An 18,112-nucleotide genomic window follows, 5' to 3' on the forward strand; every position below is an offset into this window, starting at 1 on the left:
AATTTATTTTATTGGATGTAGAGGCTGCCTGACTTTCAAAGACTTGAGTGGCTTGCATCTCCAAAATAGGAAACAAAAGAAAGAAGATATGCACATCCAGAACAGATCAACTGAAAACTAATAGAGGATTGACAGCTATCCTAATCCCAGACAGGGAGCAAATCCAGATATTCAAAGACTTGTAGAACAGCAGTGGGGTGGGAGCAATACAGATCTGTGGGGACACTGTTCCACAGCACAGCTGTCATGAGAAGGGGTGTTCCCTAAGTCATGTAGATATTTTTTTTAATTGGTGGGATCTGGAGTGTGATTACTCTATCTGATCTTACTGGGCAGGCAGAAACTACTGAAGCTATGTGGACCCTCAAAGAACCTAGCTTATTCCATGAAAGGCGATAACCAGCACCTAAAATTGCACTTGGAAATAACTAGCAATAAGTACAGCTCACAAAGTAATAGTGATACATCTGCTCATCACTGGCTATGTTGCTGTATTCTGGACCAGCTATAGCTTCTGAGCAGTCTTCAAGGGGAACCTCATTTTGAAAGCATTGTAGTAATCTAAGTAAGAGATGACTAAAGCATGAGCAACTATTGAGGCTTTGTCTCAATCCCGCCAAGACTGAGTGGCTGTGCATACTGGCATCTCGGGTCAACCAGACTATTCCATCTCTAACGATGGGGGGTGAGGTGTTACTCCCCGTTGATAGGGCTCGCAACTTGGGCATCCTCCTGGATTCACGGCTCAATTTTGAAGATCACATAGGAGCCGTGACCAGGGGGGCTTTTGCCCAGGTTCGTCTGGTGCGCCAGTTGCGACCCTACCTGGACCGAGATGCCCTGCGCACAGTCACTCATGCGCTCGTGACCTCCCATTTAGACTACTTCAACGCTCTCTACATGGGGCTGCCCTTGAGGACCACCTGGAGGCTACAGCTGGTGCAGAATGTGGCCGCGCGAGTTGTGATGGGGGTTTCCCGATACTCCCATGTAACACCTCTACTCCGCAAGCTGCATTGGCTTCCGGTTGCCCTCCGGGTGAGATTCAAGGTGCTGGTGATGACCTATGAAGCCCTAAATGGCGAGGGTCCAGGATATCTGAGGGAACACCGGCTGCCAGCATCAAGCTCCCTTCGTCCAGTGCGCTCCCACAGGGAGGGTCTTCTCAGGGTGCCGGCGGGTAACACCCAGGGGTAGGGCCTTCTCAGTGGGTGCGCCTGCCCTTTGGAACCAGCTGCCTGCAGAGCTTAGGACTGCCCCCAACATCCGTTCATTCCGCCGGGACCTGAAGACCTGGCTCTTCGAGCTCTCTGGCCCAGGCTGAGAATTTTAACTTTAACTGGGGTTTTTATTTTTCTCTCAGGGATTGATTTAATCTTTTTAAACTGTTTTTAACTTTTGTATTGATTTTTCTTTTAAATATCCTGTAAACCGCCCTGAGTCCTTCAGGAAAGGGCGGTATATAAATCTAAATAAAATAAAAAAATAAAATAAAAATATTACCATTCCAGATTTCCAAATCCAACCTAATGTTGATTTTTGTTTTGTTTCCTAAGTGAAAGTAAAGGACTAGGCTGTGCTGTTGTCTGTTAAATTTAATATTTCAGTCCATTTCTCAAGTCATTGATACCATTCAATTGGGGAGCATTAATGTTGGAAAAGATAGTTCTACTGGCTTGTTTCATGAAACAGTTAAGCCATGGATTGTTGAAAAAAAGCTTATTGCTAAGATGTACACAACAAAAATACCTAAACTAGCTCTAGCCTTTCAGCTATGCTGGGAAAACACCAAAATCCATTGACCTATTTTGTATATCAAGAAAAAGATTTGGACTGAAAAAGTCCCTGCCAAACCCCCAGGTCTATTCATTAAGAATTCACTGCCAAAGTCTTGCAGCTCAGAATATATTTTTAATAATGACTGGCTGCAGCAGTCAAATTATGTTTAGTGTTGAATTCCTAACAATGGGAAGGAGCTAGTTATCATTTTGGATTTACAGAAACCAAAGTTTAAGATTAATGTTTGAACTCTTCAGATTTTGGATTCCCTAAACTCAAATGATGATTGCTCCAGATTTTGATTTCACTGTTCCACAGAAAACCAATTCGGTGTGGTGGTTAAGGCATCAGCCTAGAAACTGTGAGTTGTAACTCTGCCTTAGGCACAAAGACTTTCAGTCCTAGGAAAAATCTTCAGTCCACTTCTGAAAAATCTTGTCAAGAAAGCTGCAGGGACTTGTCTAGGCGGTCTCTGAGAATCAGATATGATTGAATGAATGGAAAAAAGCTCTAGATATGGATATACTTCCAAAGTATAATTTTGACTTTAGAAAAGCAAATAAACAAGTGGATTGGCAGTGTTTTGTATAATATGGACAATGCAAGGGGTATGGTGGAGTAACACAACATATTAAGCCATAATATGATCTTGAGGGCAAGAGAAGGGCACAACAGAGAATGAGGTGGCTGGATGGAGTCACTGAAGCAGTAGGCGGGAGCTTAAATGGATTCCAGAAGATGGTAGAGGACAGGAAGGCCTGGAGGAATGTTGTCCATGGGGTCGCGATGGGTCGGACATGGCTTCACAACTAACAACAACAACATGATCTTTTAATTTTGATGAAATATATTGTTTGAATCCAATCTTAACAATAAGTTCCATTATATAAGTTGTTTGGGGATAATGCAGTAACCATGATTGAGCCATAATTTACTGAATTATCCTAATTTCTTCTTTATACCTGTAAAGGTAGGCTAAAACAGTGCCAATTCTACCATTCAATAGAGTTGCTTCTTAGGTATGTAAAGCTATATAGTGTGGAGAACAAAACCTTTATGCCACTTTGAAATCTGCTAAGAGGTAATACTGACTGAAAGTAATGGAGCTGCTTCATGTGGAGAGCACCAACTTTGGAGACTACCCTGAGCCACGGTTCCTTAGTAAAAGACATGATATATATATATTTAGCTAAATTAACTAATGTTATTTTATTATCAACGGGGATTAATGGAGTCTAAGGATCTGGGGTTGAGGACAGCCATATTTTCCTAAATTCAGTGAATACCAGAATTTAAACCTGAAACAGTTTAATTTTGTTGAAATTATTCTATCTCATAGAAACATTTTGAAGATAAAAGAATGGGAGTTGGTATACTACTTTGAGATTTGGAGCAAGTGCAGGTTAAACATGTAATTTCAGTAATATTAAACTCTGATGTAAAACAATTTCACATAGCCATAGAACTATTTAAACTACAGCATTGCCATGAATAAAAAAGTGTAGAGAATGGGAAAGAGAGGTTATGTTAATATTTATTGCCTGTTATATGTTTCAAAAGCAAAAGTGGAAAACCTTTGAAATGTAAACCATTAGATTTGAATTTTGAGAGCACTGATAAATGTTGCTATGAACTTGAAAAGGAAACATTCTCAGTGCCACCTATCCTTTGTTTAGCTTTAAACACGCAACAATAAAGGTTGGTTTATTTAAATTCACATACATGTGCAGAAATACGGAAGGACTCTTTGGAATTGTCCTTGAGCAGATGCTACAGAGGGACTGAACAGATAGGCTTCACTCCTTATCAGCAAGAAACGCTGACACAGTTTGAACAGCTTCTCAGTGACTCCTCCTTTCAAATGTTCTGTACCAACAGCTGCAGGGAGCATCTGCCTGCACGTTCCAAGCATCCCCATTTCCCTTTGCAATGTGCCATGAAATCTCAAATTTATTAACCAGAAAGCAGTAAACAAAAGAGGCAGATAGATGGAAAGCTGCAATCCTGTGCCTAGTTCTGAAATTATGTCTCTTGAACACAGTAGATAGGGTACCACTGTTACTGATGTGGAAAACACTGCAGAATAGTACTTGTTTTAGATTCTTAGTATACACTTTTTAAAATTCCTACATGTACACTTTTCTGCTTCCAGAATAGTCACTTTAATTCACATAGAGATGCAGAGAAAAGAAACAACGACCACTAATTCAAATAACTAAAAATGGGGGGCGGGGGCGGGTGGAAGACAAATGTAATTAGCCAAATACCCACTTCTAGTAAATGATTCTGTATTCTCATTAAGTCTATTCTTTAACATAAATTGCTTAGGAGAAACAAAAAAGATTTGCTGTTTTCATTTTCTTTTGGAGGCTACATGGACCTCTAGCCTGATTTAATTTGACAATTGCTTGCATTCCCGGGTACAGTTTGATGGAAACTCCATGTTCAGATGCAGTCCACCTCTAAATAATAGCTGCTAGGGAGGACAGTTTAACGGAAGAATAACCTTTACCAGTCCACCTTGTTTCTAAGAAACGTTTTGCTCTTCCCAAGCTCAACATTTATCCTCACAACAGTCTTGTGAGGTAATTTAATTGGTATTTTCCCTCCAAATGTATTCATTACCTGGACTTTTCTGAGAATGCCCCCAGCAGCTGCCGGCAAAAATGAGGATTTGGTATTTTAACCTCAAAGTCGGAAGCAGATTTCCATCGGAAAGAAGACTTGCATCATGACTTTACTAGTGCTGTTTTTATTCTCCCTTTAGGTATTTGTAAATAAGTGTAATATACGGTAGGTCATTTTCCCGGGGCAAAGAAAGGGATCCAATTGTCCTTATGTCCCTGCTACCCTTCAGAATAAACACCGAATTGCGACAGCATTAATTATGGTGTATTTATTATTATCTCTGTGGCGGCGCGGGGGAAGCCTCACAGTAACACCCCCAGCCAATGAAGCCCCAAACGCGAAACCTCTCCATCTGGAAAAACAGCCGCTTTCTTTCAGAGGGTAGATTGTGCTTAATTTAAGGCAGGAAGTCAAATCTTTCCAGGCTTGCCTTGTCATCTTTTCCATGTTTCCCCACCACCACCACCACCACCTCCCCTTTTCCACGTGTGAACGTAGTCTGCATTGCGTGTGTCTACTATTTATGTCAAATACATATCTGAGGAAAATCTGACGTGCGCGTCGTGAGTTCCCGCGCGAATAAGATTGCCTGAGGAATCGCTTTTTGTTCGTGTGTGTGTGCGCGCGCGCGTGTGTAACGATTATGGCGCTCATTGAGATTTCGGCGTGACCATTACTATTTTCTTCGTGCGCCTCGTGCCTTGAGGGGGAGAGAGCTTCGTGAGGAGGCGGCGTTTGCGCACCGAGAGGAGGAGGGGGGAGACGAAAAGGGGGGGGGTGCTTGGGCGCTCGAGGAGGCGGAGGGAAGCGTGAGCGCGCGGCCGCCGCAGCCGGGGCCTCCTCTTGAGGGCAAGTGAGGACAAGGAGGTGCACGCGCTCTGGCCAAGGCGGACAGATCCGAGCCCGCTTTTTTTTTAAAAGAAAAAAATTACTCCGAGTCTCGCGCTCTTTTTTTAATCCACCGAACCTCCTTCTTTACAGTGTATATAGGGAAAATAATAGGCTGGATGGGGGAGAGAGAGCGTGTGTGCGGGGGGAGGGAAGGGGGTAAACGAGCTAGGACGAAGGCGGGCGTTCTGGAGGCCGCGCGCCTCCCTCCTTTCTCTCCCCCCTTCGCTTAGGGCAGGGGTAGGCAACCTCGGCTCTTTTATGACACATGGACTTCAACTCCCAGAATTCCTGAGCCAGCTTGGCTGGCTCAGGAATTCTGGGAGTTGAAGTCCATGAGTCATAAAAGAGCCGAGGTTGCCTACCCCTGGCCTAGGGCCTAGGCTTCTTTCGAATAGTTCACTTACATCTGGGACTTGCGTGCGTGCGTACCGTTAAGGAGCCCAAGCGCGTGCGCGCCAATTGTGTTATTTTCTTTCCCTCTCCTCTGCCCGTCGACGCGCGCAACGCTGCCTTTTCCCCCCTGCTCCTCTACGTGAAGCTATAATTTTCCTTAACAGCGGCGAAGGACATAAGACGAGCAAGAAAAGCTGTACACTTGATACATTTGGGGTTGACGTTCTCCGCCCGCACGGAGTTGTGTGTGTGTGTTTGTGTGTGTGTGTTTTAATTGCCCTCCCTCTCCCTTTCTCGCTGTTACCGTCATCGCCCTCATCATTACCACCACCTCCACTGGGCGGCCCCTGCCTTTGACGCCGGCGGGGGCGGCCCAAAATGGCGGCGGCGCTGCTGCTGCTGCTGTTGCTGACGAAAAGCCCGGCCCGGCGCGAGCGACAATAGAGAAGAGAGAGCGCGTGAAGGGAAGGAGCGGCCACTCGCTCGCGGGCTGGTCCTCCTCAGCCGCCGCCGCCGGTTCCCTCTTCGCCGCCCGCCGCTCTAGCATGGTGCGGGTCCGCCGCCACTTGCTCCCTTTGGCCGCCCCAAGCTGACCTATCCTCTCTCAATGAGACTCTGCTCGCTCTCTTCCGCCGCCAGCATGGGCGAGAGGTTGGAGCTCAGGCTGAAGTCGCCAGTGGGAGCGGAGCCGGCCGTCTACCCCTGGCCCCTACCCGTTTATGTGAGTGTGCCTGGAGAGAGTCGTCCTTGGGCGCCCCGGTGGGGTGGAGAGGAAGGAGATCGGGGGGGCCCCCACGAGAACGGGGGTCTTCCGAAGGAGCAGGGAGTCCCAGGAGGGTTACTTTTATGGGCACGGTAGGAAATGAGAAGTACCTTTTTGAGTGGCGAGGAGCCCTGCGGGAATAATTTGAATAAAGTAAAAAAAAAAGGAATTTGGAGGAGAAAATTAACCTGGGGGTGGGGGGGGGAATGCAAAGGAAAATCCGGGTACAGTTTTATTCGGTGTCACAGATGGCACGTCTGCTGGGAGTTATTAGAAATAAAAGGGGGATAAAAGTTTGGGAAAGGTAGAGTGGGAATCTCAAGGTTTGTTTGTTTGTTTTTTTTTGTATGAGAGAGAACTGGAGGCTGAAGTGAAATCAGCTATGAGGTTAGCCTGATGGAAAGAACAAGAGTGTTATGTGGAGGGAGAGCGAAATAATGTGCTGTCATTGTAGCGAAGTACATTACAAAACTGAGTTGGGGAGGATTGACAGGCAGCTGTTTGGTGTCATTTCAGCAGGTTTTCACTTAAGATTATATGGAGGGAACCGAGCTAGTGAGAATTACCTTTGAATTCCTGCTAAACAGAAAATGAAAAGGGTATTTTTGTGCTGGGGAAATTTAGTAACGTTTATTACAGAGTACAGTATTGTGCAAAGACCCTTTGGTTGGGTGCATTGTGGGGCTATTATGTAAGGCATAGAAAATGGGGAAGATCTGATTGCATTGTGATAGAAAAACTGAGGGGTGCTAGCACCCTTGTTCCCTCCCTCCTGGTTCCTTCCTTTCTGACGAAGGAGAAAATTTTGAAACTTCACCTTCAATATTTTGTCTTCATCTGTCTACAGTACACCATCTTTTCTCATCCTCCCAGACTTTTTTGTCCCAGGCACTTGTCCTGGGTTGACCTCCTCATAACCTAAGTTCTCAACTGCCTTCTAAACCAGATATATTTGGAGTTGTCCTTGAGTTATATTGCTGCCAATTTTCTTCTTGCTAGTACAGTATGTGTTCTGAAAATGTGCTGGTGTTTTTTTCTGCTTCCCTTTTTCAGGCTTTAGGTTTTCCTTTTGATTGATTACCTTAATAAAAATTTCCATTCTTAACACATTTACAATGGTTTTTATAATTTGCTATCACAATCTGTATGCAACAGCTTCTAATGTGCATATTTTTACTAGGAAATTAGACAAATTAATGCAGAATAAGGATGTTTGTCCTTATCAAGGAATTCAAAAGATAAACTCTAAAGGTAGTTCATCTCTTGAATATCAATTTTTGGATGCAACTATGAACATTTTATCAAACCACTGGCTGCATTCAGAGTACATATGACATTTAAATGTGTGAACTCCTCCGTGTATGTTATGGAAATTCAGGCAATAGAATTTATCCTTTTAATATTTCAGTTAATCAAGGCTGTGTGTGACAAACAGCCACTGTGGAAAACAGGATTATGGATTTGATGAAACTCTGGTCTATTCTTGCAAAGGAGCTCTCACATTCTGTTGAAAATGCTGTATTTTATATATTTTGTCTTCTTGATGCCTCTTTTGCAGACTTTATTTCTTGTTTGTTAATCATAGCATTGGAAAGTTGGAAGGTCATCTAGTCACTAAAGTTCTTGATGAATTCTGGTTTATGAAATGCAGAAAAAGCTGCATTCCTGATGGACAGTTGCCTACATTCAGTGTAGCTTTTCCATTGCCTTGGGACTTATTTTATTCTTTTATTCTCACTGCTATTGTGATTATCTTCAGAGAAGGGGTGACTTCCTTACAATTTAATTGTTGCCTGCCAAACTCTGGAATTTGCTTTAGCCCCCAAATCCTCAGTTGACCCACAGATAGCTGGCCTCCCTCAGGACACTGTTGTTGCTTTCTTGGTTCTCTGCCAACTCTTTGGTATTTCCCACCCTGTCACTTTTTTTTTTACTTGCAAACATTCCTTACATCCCAGGCCAGCCATTTTAAAATAATCCTACTTTTCCTGTTGTGGGTGACTCATTATTTGCAGATACTCCCTGTCCACACCCAAACAATATTTGTTCCATTCTGTTCCACCCTCTGACTTTTCTACACTCCATAATCTCTGTCAGTAGCCCTGCTCAACAGTCTCATGTTTATATTTTCATGTTGGAACTACTCTTGATTAAAGGTTTATCTCTTTTTCTCTCTTTTTTTTCCTAAGCACCTTAAATAACCAGACAGTGGGTTTAAGAAGGGTTGTAATTTGGGACAATTGTTTCTGTATGAATTAGAAAGAATGTTGGTATAAAGGCTAGGATATTATTTCTATTCTAGGTAACAGAGTTTTGAAGAGGTAGAAAGAAGGCTGATGACGACTAAATAAAAAAAATAACTGGAAAACTAATTAGGTTTTCTTTTACTTCCTTTCTTCAGGCCTACATTTTTGGAATTGCTTTGGACTGAAACATAGAAGGATGTGCAAAGTTAACTTTCTGACTGTATTGAATGAGGAATAGGTTTCATTTTCCTCTGTTTTAAAAAGGAAATGAAACAGTAGTGGGAGGAGGAAGATAGAACTGAAACCTTAATAAAGAATACTCTGCAAATTTCCCTTTCCTCTATTTAATGATAACTGCACAAATTCATTTTTTCTTAATTCTGTAATTGCAGTCCATATTTGGTTACTGCACTCATCGGTGATGACGCTTCAGTTTTGTAATGCCTTGGCTGCATAATATTTTACACATTTCACAAATTTTGGCTAACTTTTTCTAATGAATCATTGTGTTTTGTAATGATGCGGCCCTGGGAAATGACAGTTATGAATACAGAATGTGTTTGTGGGGGTGTCAGAGAGAGAGAGAGAGAGAGAGAGAGTGTATATGTGTACATCTTCACATATTTGCCATACTATCTGTTTGCTATCTTAGCAGGGGCGGGGAATTGCATTCTTGTTGGAGAACGAGCGTATAGTATTTTTTAAAAAACTTGACATGGAACTGTTTGGCTATTCTTGCACTGTGTGGCATTTCTCCATTTGTATTCCATATTTCACAATGTAAAGAAGGTAGGGTGTACAAGATATCGAGTTTAAATGATGCAGATCAGAACTGGGCATCTTTTTTTTTTGAACCAGTGGAGGAACCATAGCTTTTCTGCCTACAAGCTGATAAAAATGGCTACCTGATGCATTACTGGAAAAGGTGGGCTGAAACTGTTCAGCCTGATTTTTTACCTTGGGGTGGGTTTAAGAGTGGGAACGGAAACATGTTGCTTCAAAAAGGCTATGTGTTTCCATTTTCAACCAAAGAACCACCGAGGCTCAACTTTCACCCAGCGAAAACCATGCTACACTATACTGTCATATAGTGTAGATATTTGTACTGCATTTCAGCAGATGATATGAGGAATTAGAATAGCTTTTTTGGTGGAAAGATGAATAAAATCTTTGTGCTGTCGTTGGCCTTAAGACATCTTGGCTCATTGGTTATCTGGTTTCTAAAACTTCCTGCTTATTTAGGAGGGTGAGCTATTTTTGACTGCCATTCCCAGAGATCATGGAGCCTGCAGTTGTTCATGTGTGAGAGAGGTGCACAGATAACTGGTGTGCTTTTTACTTTATTTTCAATTTCAGTATAAAGCCTACAGTAATTGCTATCCACCTTGGCTGTAATCATAAGTAAATGTACATGGGAATAAGTGCTATTAAACTCTGCAGATCATCTTAGTAGGCATGTAGTATATTATCATAGAGTACTAGAATCATTTCCACAGAGCATATTTTAAGGTGTGATCATTACAAAACATTGTTTTCTTTCTGTATATTAGTGTTTACTAATGTTTGAAATTCTGATTTTTTCAAAGCTATTTTAAAGAAAAGTATAGCAAAAATACAAGGATATATTTTTCTAAGCATGAGGTGGAGACGGGTTGCTCAGTGTAATGTAGTGAAGAAAGTCCAATTAAAAGGATTAGAAAGTAGTTAATTAAAAACAAACTCTTTGTTGTAGGGCTGTTTCTAGTCAGCAAAGACAAAATCCACTAGCTAGGCAAAATATAATCTGGCCTGGTGCACAGAAGCTTTTTCCTTCATCTCCAAAAGATCAGGCCAGTGGTTTATCTAATCTAGAAGTCTCTCTACTATGATTAACATTATAGTAGGTTAGCGATATTCTAGAGGACTATATTTGTCTATCCATTGTTTCTTAGAAACAAATGAATGCAAGCATTTCAGAATTTTATTCTCCCTTTATTCACTAAAGATGTGAGCCATAAAATGTCTGCTGTGCTGTGGTGCCTGCTACAAGTCCCCGGGGAATTACCGTAATATGCTTCGGTTGCTCCGTGGCAACTATCTGCAATTGGTTTGACTGGGTTTCCCACAAAATAGTTCCTACTGATGAATGGAGTGCATTCAGTTTGTAAGTCTACTCAAGCTCTTGTAGAAGTTGTAGCAATCAATTAAGGACAGAACATTTATTTTAATGTGATCTCATATTGAATGTGACAGTTCTGTGGCATCCTTTCTTAGAATCTGTCATATTTCAGAATCTGTTGTTGTAATGTAAAGTAGTCTATTGTGATTGTCCAATCCTGGCTGTCTTTATGATCACCAAATAAATCTATAACATCTTTGTTGAATCAAAGTATCTGGTTTCCAACAATAGGCAATCTAGATATTCTTGAAAATTTCACAAGTCTACAGCCTACCTAGCTGAAATATCTGTTTAGTGATTTGGCTAATTATTGCCAGCTTAATTAGTCCTCCATATTTATTTTACTTATTTTCTTTATTTCTATCCTGCCTTTATTATTATAAATAAGGCAGCAAACATACTCTTTTCTTTTCCTGTTTTCCCCACAACACCACCAACAGCAACCTTGTGAGTTGGGCTGAGCTGCCACAAAGTGACTGCTACCCAGTTAGCTTTCATGATTAAGTCAAGACTAGAATTCACAGCCCCTTGGTTTTTAGCCTGGTATTTCAATTACTAAACCAAACTGGCTCTCGTATTGTCTGTCTAATTCATTGTTAAATCTGTCTTGAGCCCTTTGTCATCACAATATCTCATGACAGGGAGTTCCACAAGATTGTGTCAAGAAGTATTTTCTATCCAAAGGTTGAACTCCCAGCATTTGGGAGCCTTTTTCAAATTGCACTGAAATGGCTGCAGAAAGAGAGAGCAAGGCAAGCCATGACAGCAGAAATGTGCAAAATCTTTTTTTTTCCTTTTTTTTCTTTTGGAAAATAATCTTGGAAACCAAAGCAACTAGACTAGAGGAATATTGTACTGTAGTCAAATGGAGACTTTATTTTTCATTCTCCCTCTTCCCCCCCCTTCTCCTCCTCTGGTATAGAAGCTATTTTGGCATCAGGGAGAAGAGGGTCTGCTGTGGTTTTGGAGCATAGCTCTCTGACGTCAAGAAAATGTCTTTTAGTTTCACTGCTTTATTTCTTCCTGTTTCTTAGGCAGCAAAGTAGAAACTACCTGTGTTATATGTGGCAGGTGACGAGAGTGTTCCATACAAAAGGCCAGGTTTGAATTTTTTGGCAACAGGACACCTCAGGAGACTGGAGAAGAAATTTCAGTTTCTTAAGAGGAATATCCCCTTATACATGGTCCTATCTTAACAATTTTCTGCTTTGCTGTAAAAGCAGTTTCTGGTAACATAGCCATTTTGCAAGTTGGAGCTTGTACCTAAGTAAGACATAGCAGAGATTTTCCAGGTTTTTTTTTAAAGCATGGTCGACTATTTTTCTTAATCATGGTTGACTCTAGCCTGATCTAACCAGATCTCCTAGATCACTGAAAGGTTTCTACCAGCTCTGCTAATGCAAGAGCTATAAAACAAGAAAAGCAGAATATTAAACTTTGGACCTTTGCTTGCCTAGTAGGCATTCTGCTACTAAGTTACCAGCAAGGATTTGTTTGTATGTTGGATTATTTCAAGTTCCAGAATCATATGAGTTGCTAATTACATTGGCAATGTCTGTTAGAAATTCAGTATTTTTTTCAGTGGCAAAGAATGGAATATCAATACTGTGACCACTAGTTATCCAGAATAGCCAACTAGCTGTTTATTATAATCATGTGTCATTCTTCTTTGAAAAAGCTTGTGACAGTGAATAGATCCCTTTTTTCCCCCCCTAACACCCTCCCACCCCCACCCCCGTCTGCCCTTTCCTTGTGTGGTAGCATAGTCTAAGAGAGGAAGTTTACTCTGGTAGATTTTCATGGCTGCCTGAAGATTTGAACAAAATTCTCCCAGTGGTAGTCCAACACTGGCTTTCTCATCTACTGCTCTCATTTTCTTGGAAGTCATGTTGGGTTGGAATGATGAGTAATAGTTGGAGTTTCTTTTAAAAAGTTTAAAAAGCCAATTTATAACTCTACGTGCATCCAGAGTTTATTGGATAATCTACATGTGCATCATAGTGATAAAAAGTGAGACTGCTAGAGACAGCAATATTTGCATAATTGCTTAGCTGACAGAGGGAAAGGCTGCTGTCACAACGTTGGTTGTTAAGAGCTTGGGCGGGTGATGTGAAATGTGTATTCCCCTGCAAAGCTAATTAAGGCTGTGGGAGAAGGGTGTCTTGGTGTTCCAGATGCAGTCCTCCCACTGGCTTTCGTGTCAAAGATAAGCGTGTATGACTCTGCCTCCCACCTTCAGGTTTCCTGAAAAGGGATGTAGAGGGTTTTTCTGATGAATCAGAAGTGAGTATTTTTTTTTAATAGAGTAAGATGATTCTGAATGATCTCCCCATCTCCCTCAGTGACTCAGAAAATATTTTCTGAAGTTGACCCCTGGCATTCAAAACATTTGCATGTGAAATAGAAGTGGGTTGTGGGTTTTTTGCTTCCATTATGCCCCCAGCCTTTTGCAATGATAAGCAAGCAGGATGAGTAATTATGTAGGTTCTTCATAGTCACTGGGATTAAAAGGTTATTTCCCTGAATGTCTTCTAGGACAGGAGGAGTATATATTTCTTCCCTTGAGAATAGCAAAAAAGGAAAAGAAAAAAAAAAGCTTTTGAATGAAATTCAGATTCTTGGATCCATCTGTGCAATTTTCTTATAGTAGTATGGAAATGACCTGTTATTGCTTTTTTGCAGGCTGGCTTTTTTTTTAACCTCCCAAACTAAATTATAGCTCTGGTATTTGCTTGTAGTCTCCCCTCCAAATGCAGGTGGTCCTCAACATACAACCATTCATTTAGTGACCGAAGTTACAGTGGCACTGAAAAATGACTTAGGATGGTTTTTCACACTTACTGGAGTGTGAAAAATGCAGCATTTTCATAGTCACGTGATCAAAATTTGGACACTTGGCAACTGGCATGTATTTATGATGGTTGTAGTGTCCCGGGTCATGTTACCCCCATTTGCAACCTTCTGACAAGCAGAGTCAATGGGGAAGCCAGATTCACTTAACAACCATGTTACCAAGTTCACAGCTGCAGTGATTCACTTAACAACTGTGGCAAGAAAGGTCGGGAAATGGGGCAAAATTTACTTAATAACTGTCTTGCTTAGCAGTGGAAATTTTGGCTTCAGTTATGGTCGTAAGTTGAGAACTACCTATAGACTTCTGACTTGGTCTGCTGAAACCTGCCATCTTCTGAGCCTCAGTTGGCTGGAAATTGGGCTATTCCATGAATTTTATTTCTCTGGGAAGTTTCAGAATTTCTTCAGAGAATATTGTAGGTTCTTCAGTTGGGAAATAATAAAAGGGAAAGCTAATTACTTAAGGTTTTCTTCATCTAAAAGCTCCAGCAGAAGCAGAGAGTAGATGATGGACAGCAATGAAGGACAGTAGTAAGGCCCAACACATTGACTGAACCTTATCAACTCCAGGCTATACTCCATAAATTCTTTGTAAAATACCTCTGAGGCACATGGATGAGTTAGCACTATATAGCAGTGGTTTTACAGTTCATGGATGGTGTCAAAAGGGGCTGTGGAAGGTTAACCAAAATTTTCAAACTCTTTTATATTGTCATAATTTCAGACCATTGCTAAATAAAGCCATTGGTAGGTGAGGACTGTCTGTAATATTGAGTATTTAAATAATAAAAGCACCTGGCTATTTTATTATCAGCAATTTCAAGTGCAACATTTTTATATGAGGCTAGACAACCCATGACCTCTTGGGTCACTCTTTCACACATATTTTCTTACCAGATTCTTCAGTGACTTCAGTAATGATAAGAGCTTCTAATCTCCTGCCTTCAATTGAAAAACTGAGATATATATTCAGAGATGCATCTCCCCTGAAAATAGCCTAGGTTGAACTGCATAGCATCATCAAACATTGGCACAGGAAATGTTTTATAACATATTATGTCATAGCAATAGAAATAGCTGTAGACTTATACAGGTAGTCCTTGACTTACAACAGTTCATTTACTAGCCGTTCTAGGTTACGTCATTGAAAAAAAGTAATTTATGACCCTTTTTCACACACCTAGCAGCATCCCCTTGGTCACATGATCAAAATTTAGGTGTTTGGCAACTGACTCATTTATGATGGTTGCAGTATCCCAAGGTCATGTGATCCCCTTTTGTGACCTTTGGACAATCAAATTCAATGGAAAAGCCAGATTCACTTAACAACTATGTGACTAACTTGAACAGTGCATGGATTCACTTAACAACTCTGACAAAAAAGGTTGTAAAATGGGGCAAAATTCAATTAACAACTGTCTTGTTTTGGGCCCAATTGTGGTTGTAAGTCAGACTACCCATATACCATCCCATAGTGCTTTTTAACACTCTCTGGATGGTTTACAACGTCAGCTTACAGTATTGCCCCCAACAATCTGGGTCCTCATTTTACTGACCTTGGAAGGATGGAAGGCTGAGTCAACCTTGAGCCTGTCAGGATCAAACTCCTGGCGGTGGACAGAGTTAGCCTGCAATACTGCCTTCTAACCACGCCACTACCATGTTTTATCATAATTTTGGTGTCATAATTTTTTAAATAAAATTTGCCAAATTTCATTTCCATTGGAGCCATGTGTCTTGTATTTTTAGATGTATTCTGTAAGTTAGCTAGTTTGAGGTACATTGGATCAAAAGGTTTTGTTCTATGGTGCACCATTTTGCCCAGTTAAAGATTACAGGAATCAGAATTTTAATAGTATGTGAATACTGTCTGCGCCTAGGAGAATCTGCCTATTCTTTGATGAGGAGGGGAGCTGTTTGACTGGTATTAGGAAATACAGTACAGCATTAAACTGAACTGGAACTAGACAGGGGTCTTCAAACTCGGCCCTTTTATGACTCATGGACTTCAACTCCCAGAATTCCTCAGCCAGCATGCCTGGCTGAGAAATTCTGGGAGTTGAAGTCCATGAGTCATAAAAGGGCCGAGTTAACTAGAACCTTTGAAAGATGACCTTGGTAAAAAGTCTACTCTTTAGAAGTTTGCTTATCTTTGATAATCAAAGTTTGAAGATAGGATGAATTAATTTAAATCAGAGCAATTAAAAAGTCCGATTCAACTAATAAACTTAAGATTTCTATTTCTGTATTTCCTAAAGTAATGGTTCCTAAAATCTGATCCATAGTAGAGTACAAGTGAAGTCTAGTTCATGTGGCCAAACAGAATTAAAAATAATGTTTAAAATGTAGCCATAATCAGAGGAGACAGCTAAAGTTGTTTATTTAGATGGGTATGCATCATGTGTCTCAAAAGAGAAAACCCCTTTTTAAAATGTAGCCAGAATTGAAGGAGACGACTAAAGTTATTTGTTTATTTAGATGCTTATGCCTCTAAATCCAAACAGACCCTTTTGAACACAAGCATCTCATTAGGTTTGGATGTTCTTTTCATGTAATTTTGTGGTGATGTAGATATTTCCAGGGGAGGACAGTTGTATCATAGCATTGGTAAGTACCATGCTACCAGTCCTTATTTATTGGCTCCTAGAAGCTTTCAGTAGTAATGTAGTGATCCACATAAAGAAAATACTGACTAAAGAATAACACATCTATCCAATATGGGAGTTTTCCAGATGACCTTATTGTCAAGTCAAAAGTTTGTTCCATAGTCTGAGTTTTCCTTGTCCATTAAGCTCTCTACCGCTCCCCCTGGAAGCTTTCTGACTTGGATACCATAAAGAACCTAATGCTGGCATAGTCTGGTTTCCTAGGCAGATTGAAGCAACAGTTTCATGAAAATGAAATGCCAATGTTTCTTAGGAATAATCCTAATAAATTTGAGAAAAGATCAAAATGGCTCTTTACTCTTGGGGAAAGTTCCTTTATCTCAATTGTAGGGATACTGATTCTGTTAAGAAATAAAATGTGTTACCAATATCCTTATCTTTAGCTATACTCATCTGTTTATATAAAATCTAATATTTACATCTCTAAGATAAAAAATAACTCAATTATTATTTAAAACATTAATTTCTCACTTAATATCCATTCCTAATTTTGAAAGAAGGCTATTTTAATATTTTGAAAATGATAGAGTGCTATTTATAGCACTACCATTACAGAGATTTTCATGTGACTCATATGCTGCTCTGTTCCAGTTTATCTGAAAGTCTTTGTATACAGCTGTTCACATGATCATCTGTTTAGAGTTATTCACAGTATATGAATAGAAAGTCAGAAGGAGGAGCTATATGTCCTGCATACATAAAGAGATTTTCAGTGAAGTTCTGCATACCACATAATGAATTCAGTTCAAAATCTGTTCTGGTTCAGGAAAAAAAACTATGTTGTTTTTGTTTTAAATTTGAAATCAACTGAAAATATAGAGGGCTAAGAACACAACATTTGATAGCAGACTTTCCCATCAAACAAATGCCTCTTATAACTTTCTAATATTTTTAAGCGTATTGTTTGAATTCTTAAGCTTTTACATTTGAGAATCTTCACATTCTTGTATAGCATCCAATTAAAAGACACTTGTGAGTAAAGATATTCCCATTTCTAATCTCATCGTTGTTTTGAATTCACTAGGAATATGGAAAGCTTAATCAGATTCTATCTGTAGCTTCTATGTTTTTGAATTCAGTAAAGAGAGCAGGTGTTAATTTCTATTTACCGGTATTTGTTACTAAAAGTGGATAGTTGAAATGAAAAGGACTCATTAAGGGCTATTCTTTTGCATTAGAATTTTAGAACAATATTGTGGGGGTTTTGCGAGACACGGTTAATATTAAGAATTTTGATTATAATAGTAAAATCTAATGTAAACCAATCTTAAAGAAAGAGAAATGAATAGAAAAGAGTAAAAAGTGAAAAAAAGAGAGAAGAATATAATAGAGGAGGAATATATATATATATATTTCCAACCATCATCAAAATGAATAAAAATAAGTTTAGTGACTTTTCACCTCCTGTAAATTTAGAAACATTTATTTCTTCATTCCATATCCCCTTTCTTATTTATAAACAAATCAATAAAACATTGATAATGTTGGTGTCAGCAGAAAGTCCATAAAGGGTTGCCAGAAATTATAACATCTTCTTTTAACCTAGATCAGATAAACCAACTTTACATTCTTTCCTTTTATTTCTAAAAGGCTTGACTTTTAGTTTATTCAGATATTGTTGTAGGATTTGGTTTCTCTTGATTTCTTCTTTGTTGCATCACACAGAACATTTCAAAGCTCTAACAAGCCTCTTTAAATCTAATAGGAAAAAGTTATCTCTCTCTTGGTTTATCAT

General features: G+C 40.0%; 1 protein-coding gene across 3 annotated transcripts in view; it reads left to right on the top strand.

Moving 5' to 3' along the window:
• The first annotated feature begins 6,059 nt into the window (after positions 1 to 6,059).
• DOT1L (DOT1 like histone lysine methyltransferase) overlaps positions 6,060 to 18,112 on the top strand; it is a 92,012-nt gene continuing 79,959 nt past the window's right edge. For all 3 annotated transcript variants that reach the window (XM_083376878.1, XM_083376879.1, XM_083376880.1), the window contains exon 1: positions 6,060 to 6,412. In XM_083376878.1, coding sequence (XP_083233004.1) covers positions 6,299 to 6,412 — 114 coding nt within the window. In that variant the 5' untranslated portion in view covers positions 6,060 to 6,298. The remainder of the gene's footprint in view (positions 6,413 to 18,112) is intronic.

The sequence above is a fragment of the Vipera ursinii genome, assembly GCF_947247035.1.
Source record: "Vipera ursinii genome assembly, chromosome: 1".
Lineage (NCBI taxonomy): Eukaryota > Metazoa > Chordata > Lepidosauria > Squamata > Viperidae > Vipera > Vipera ursinii.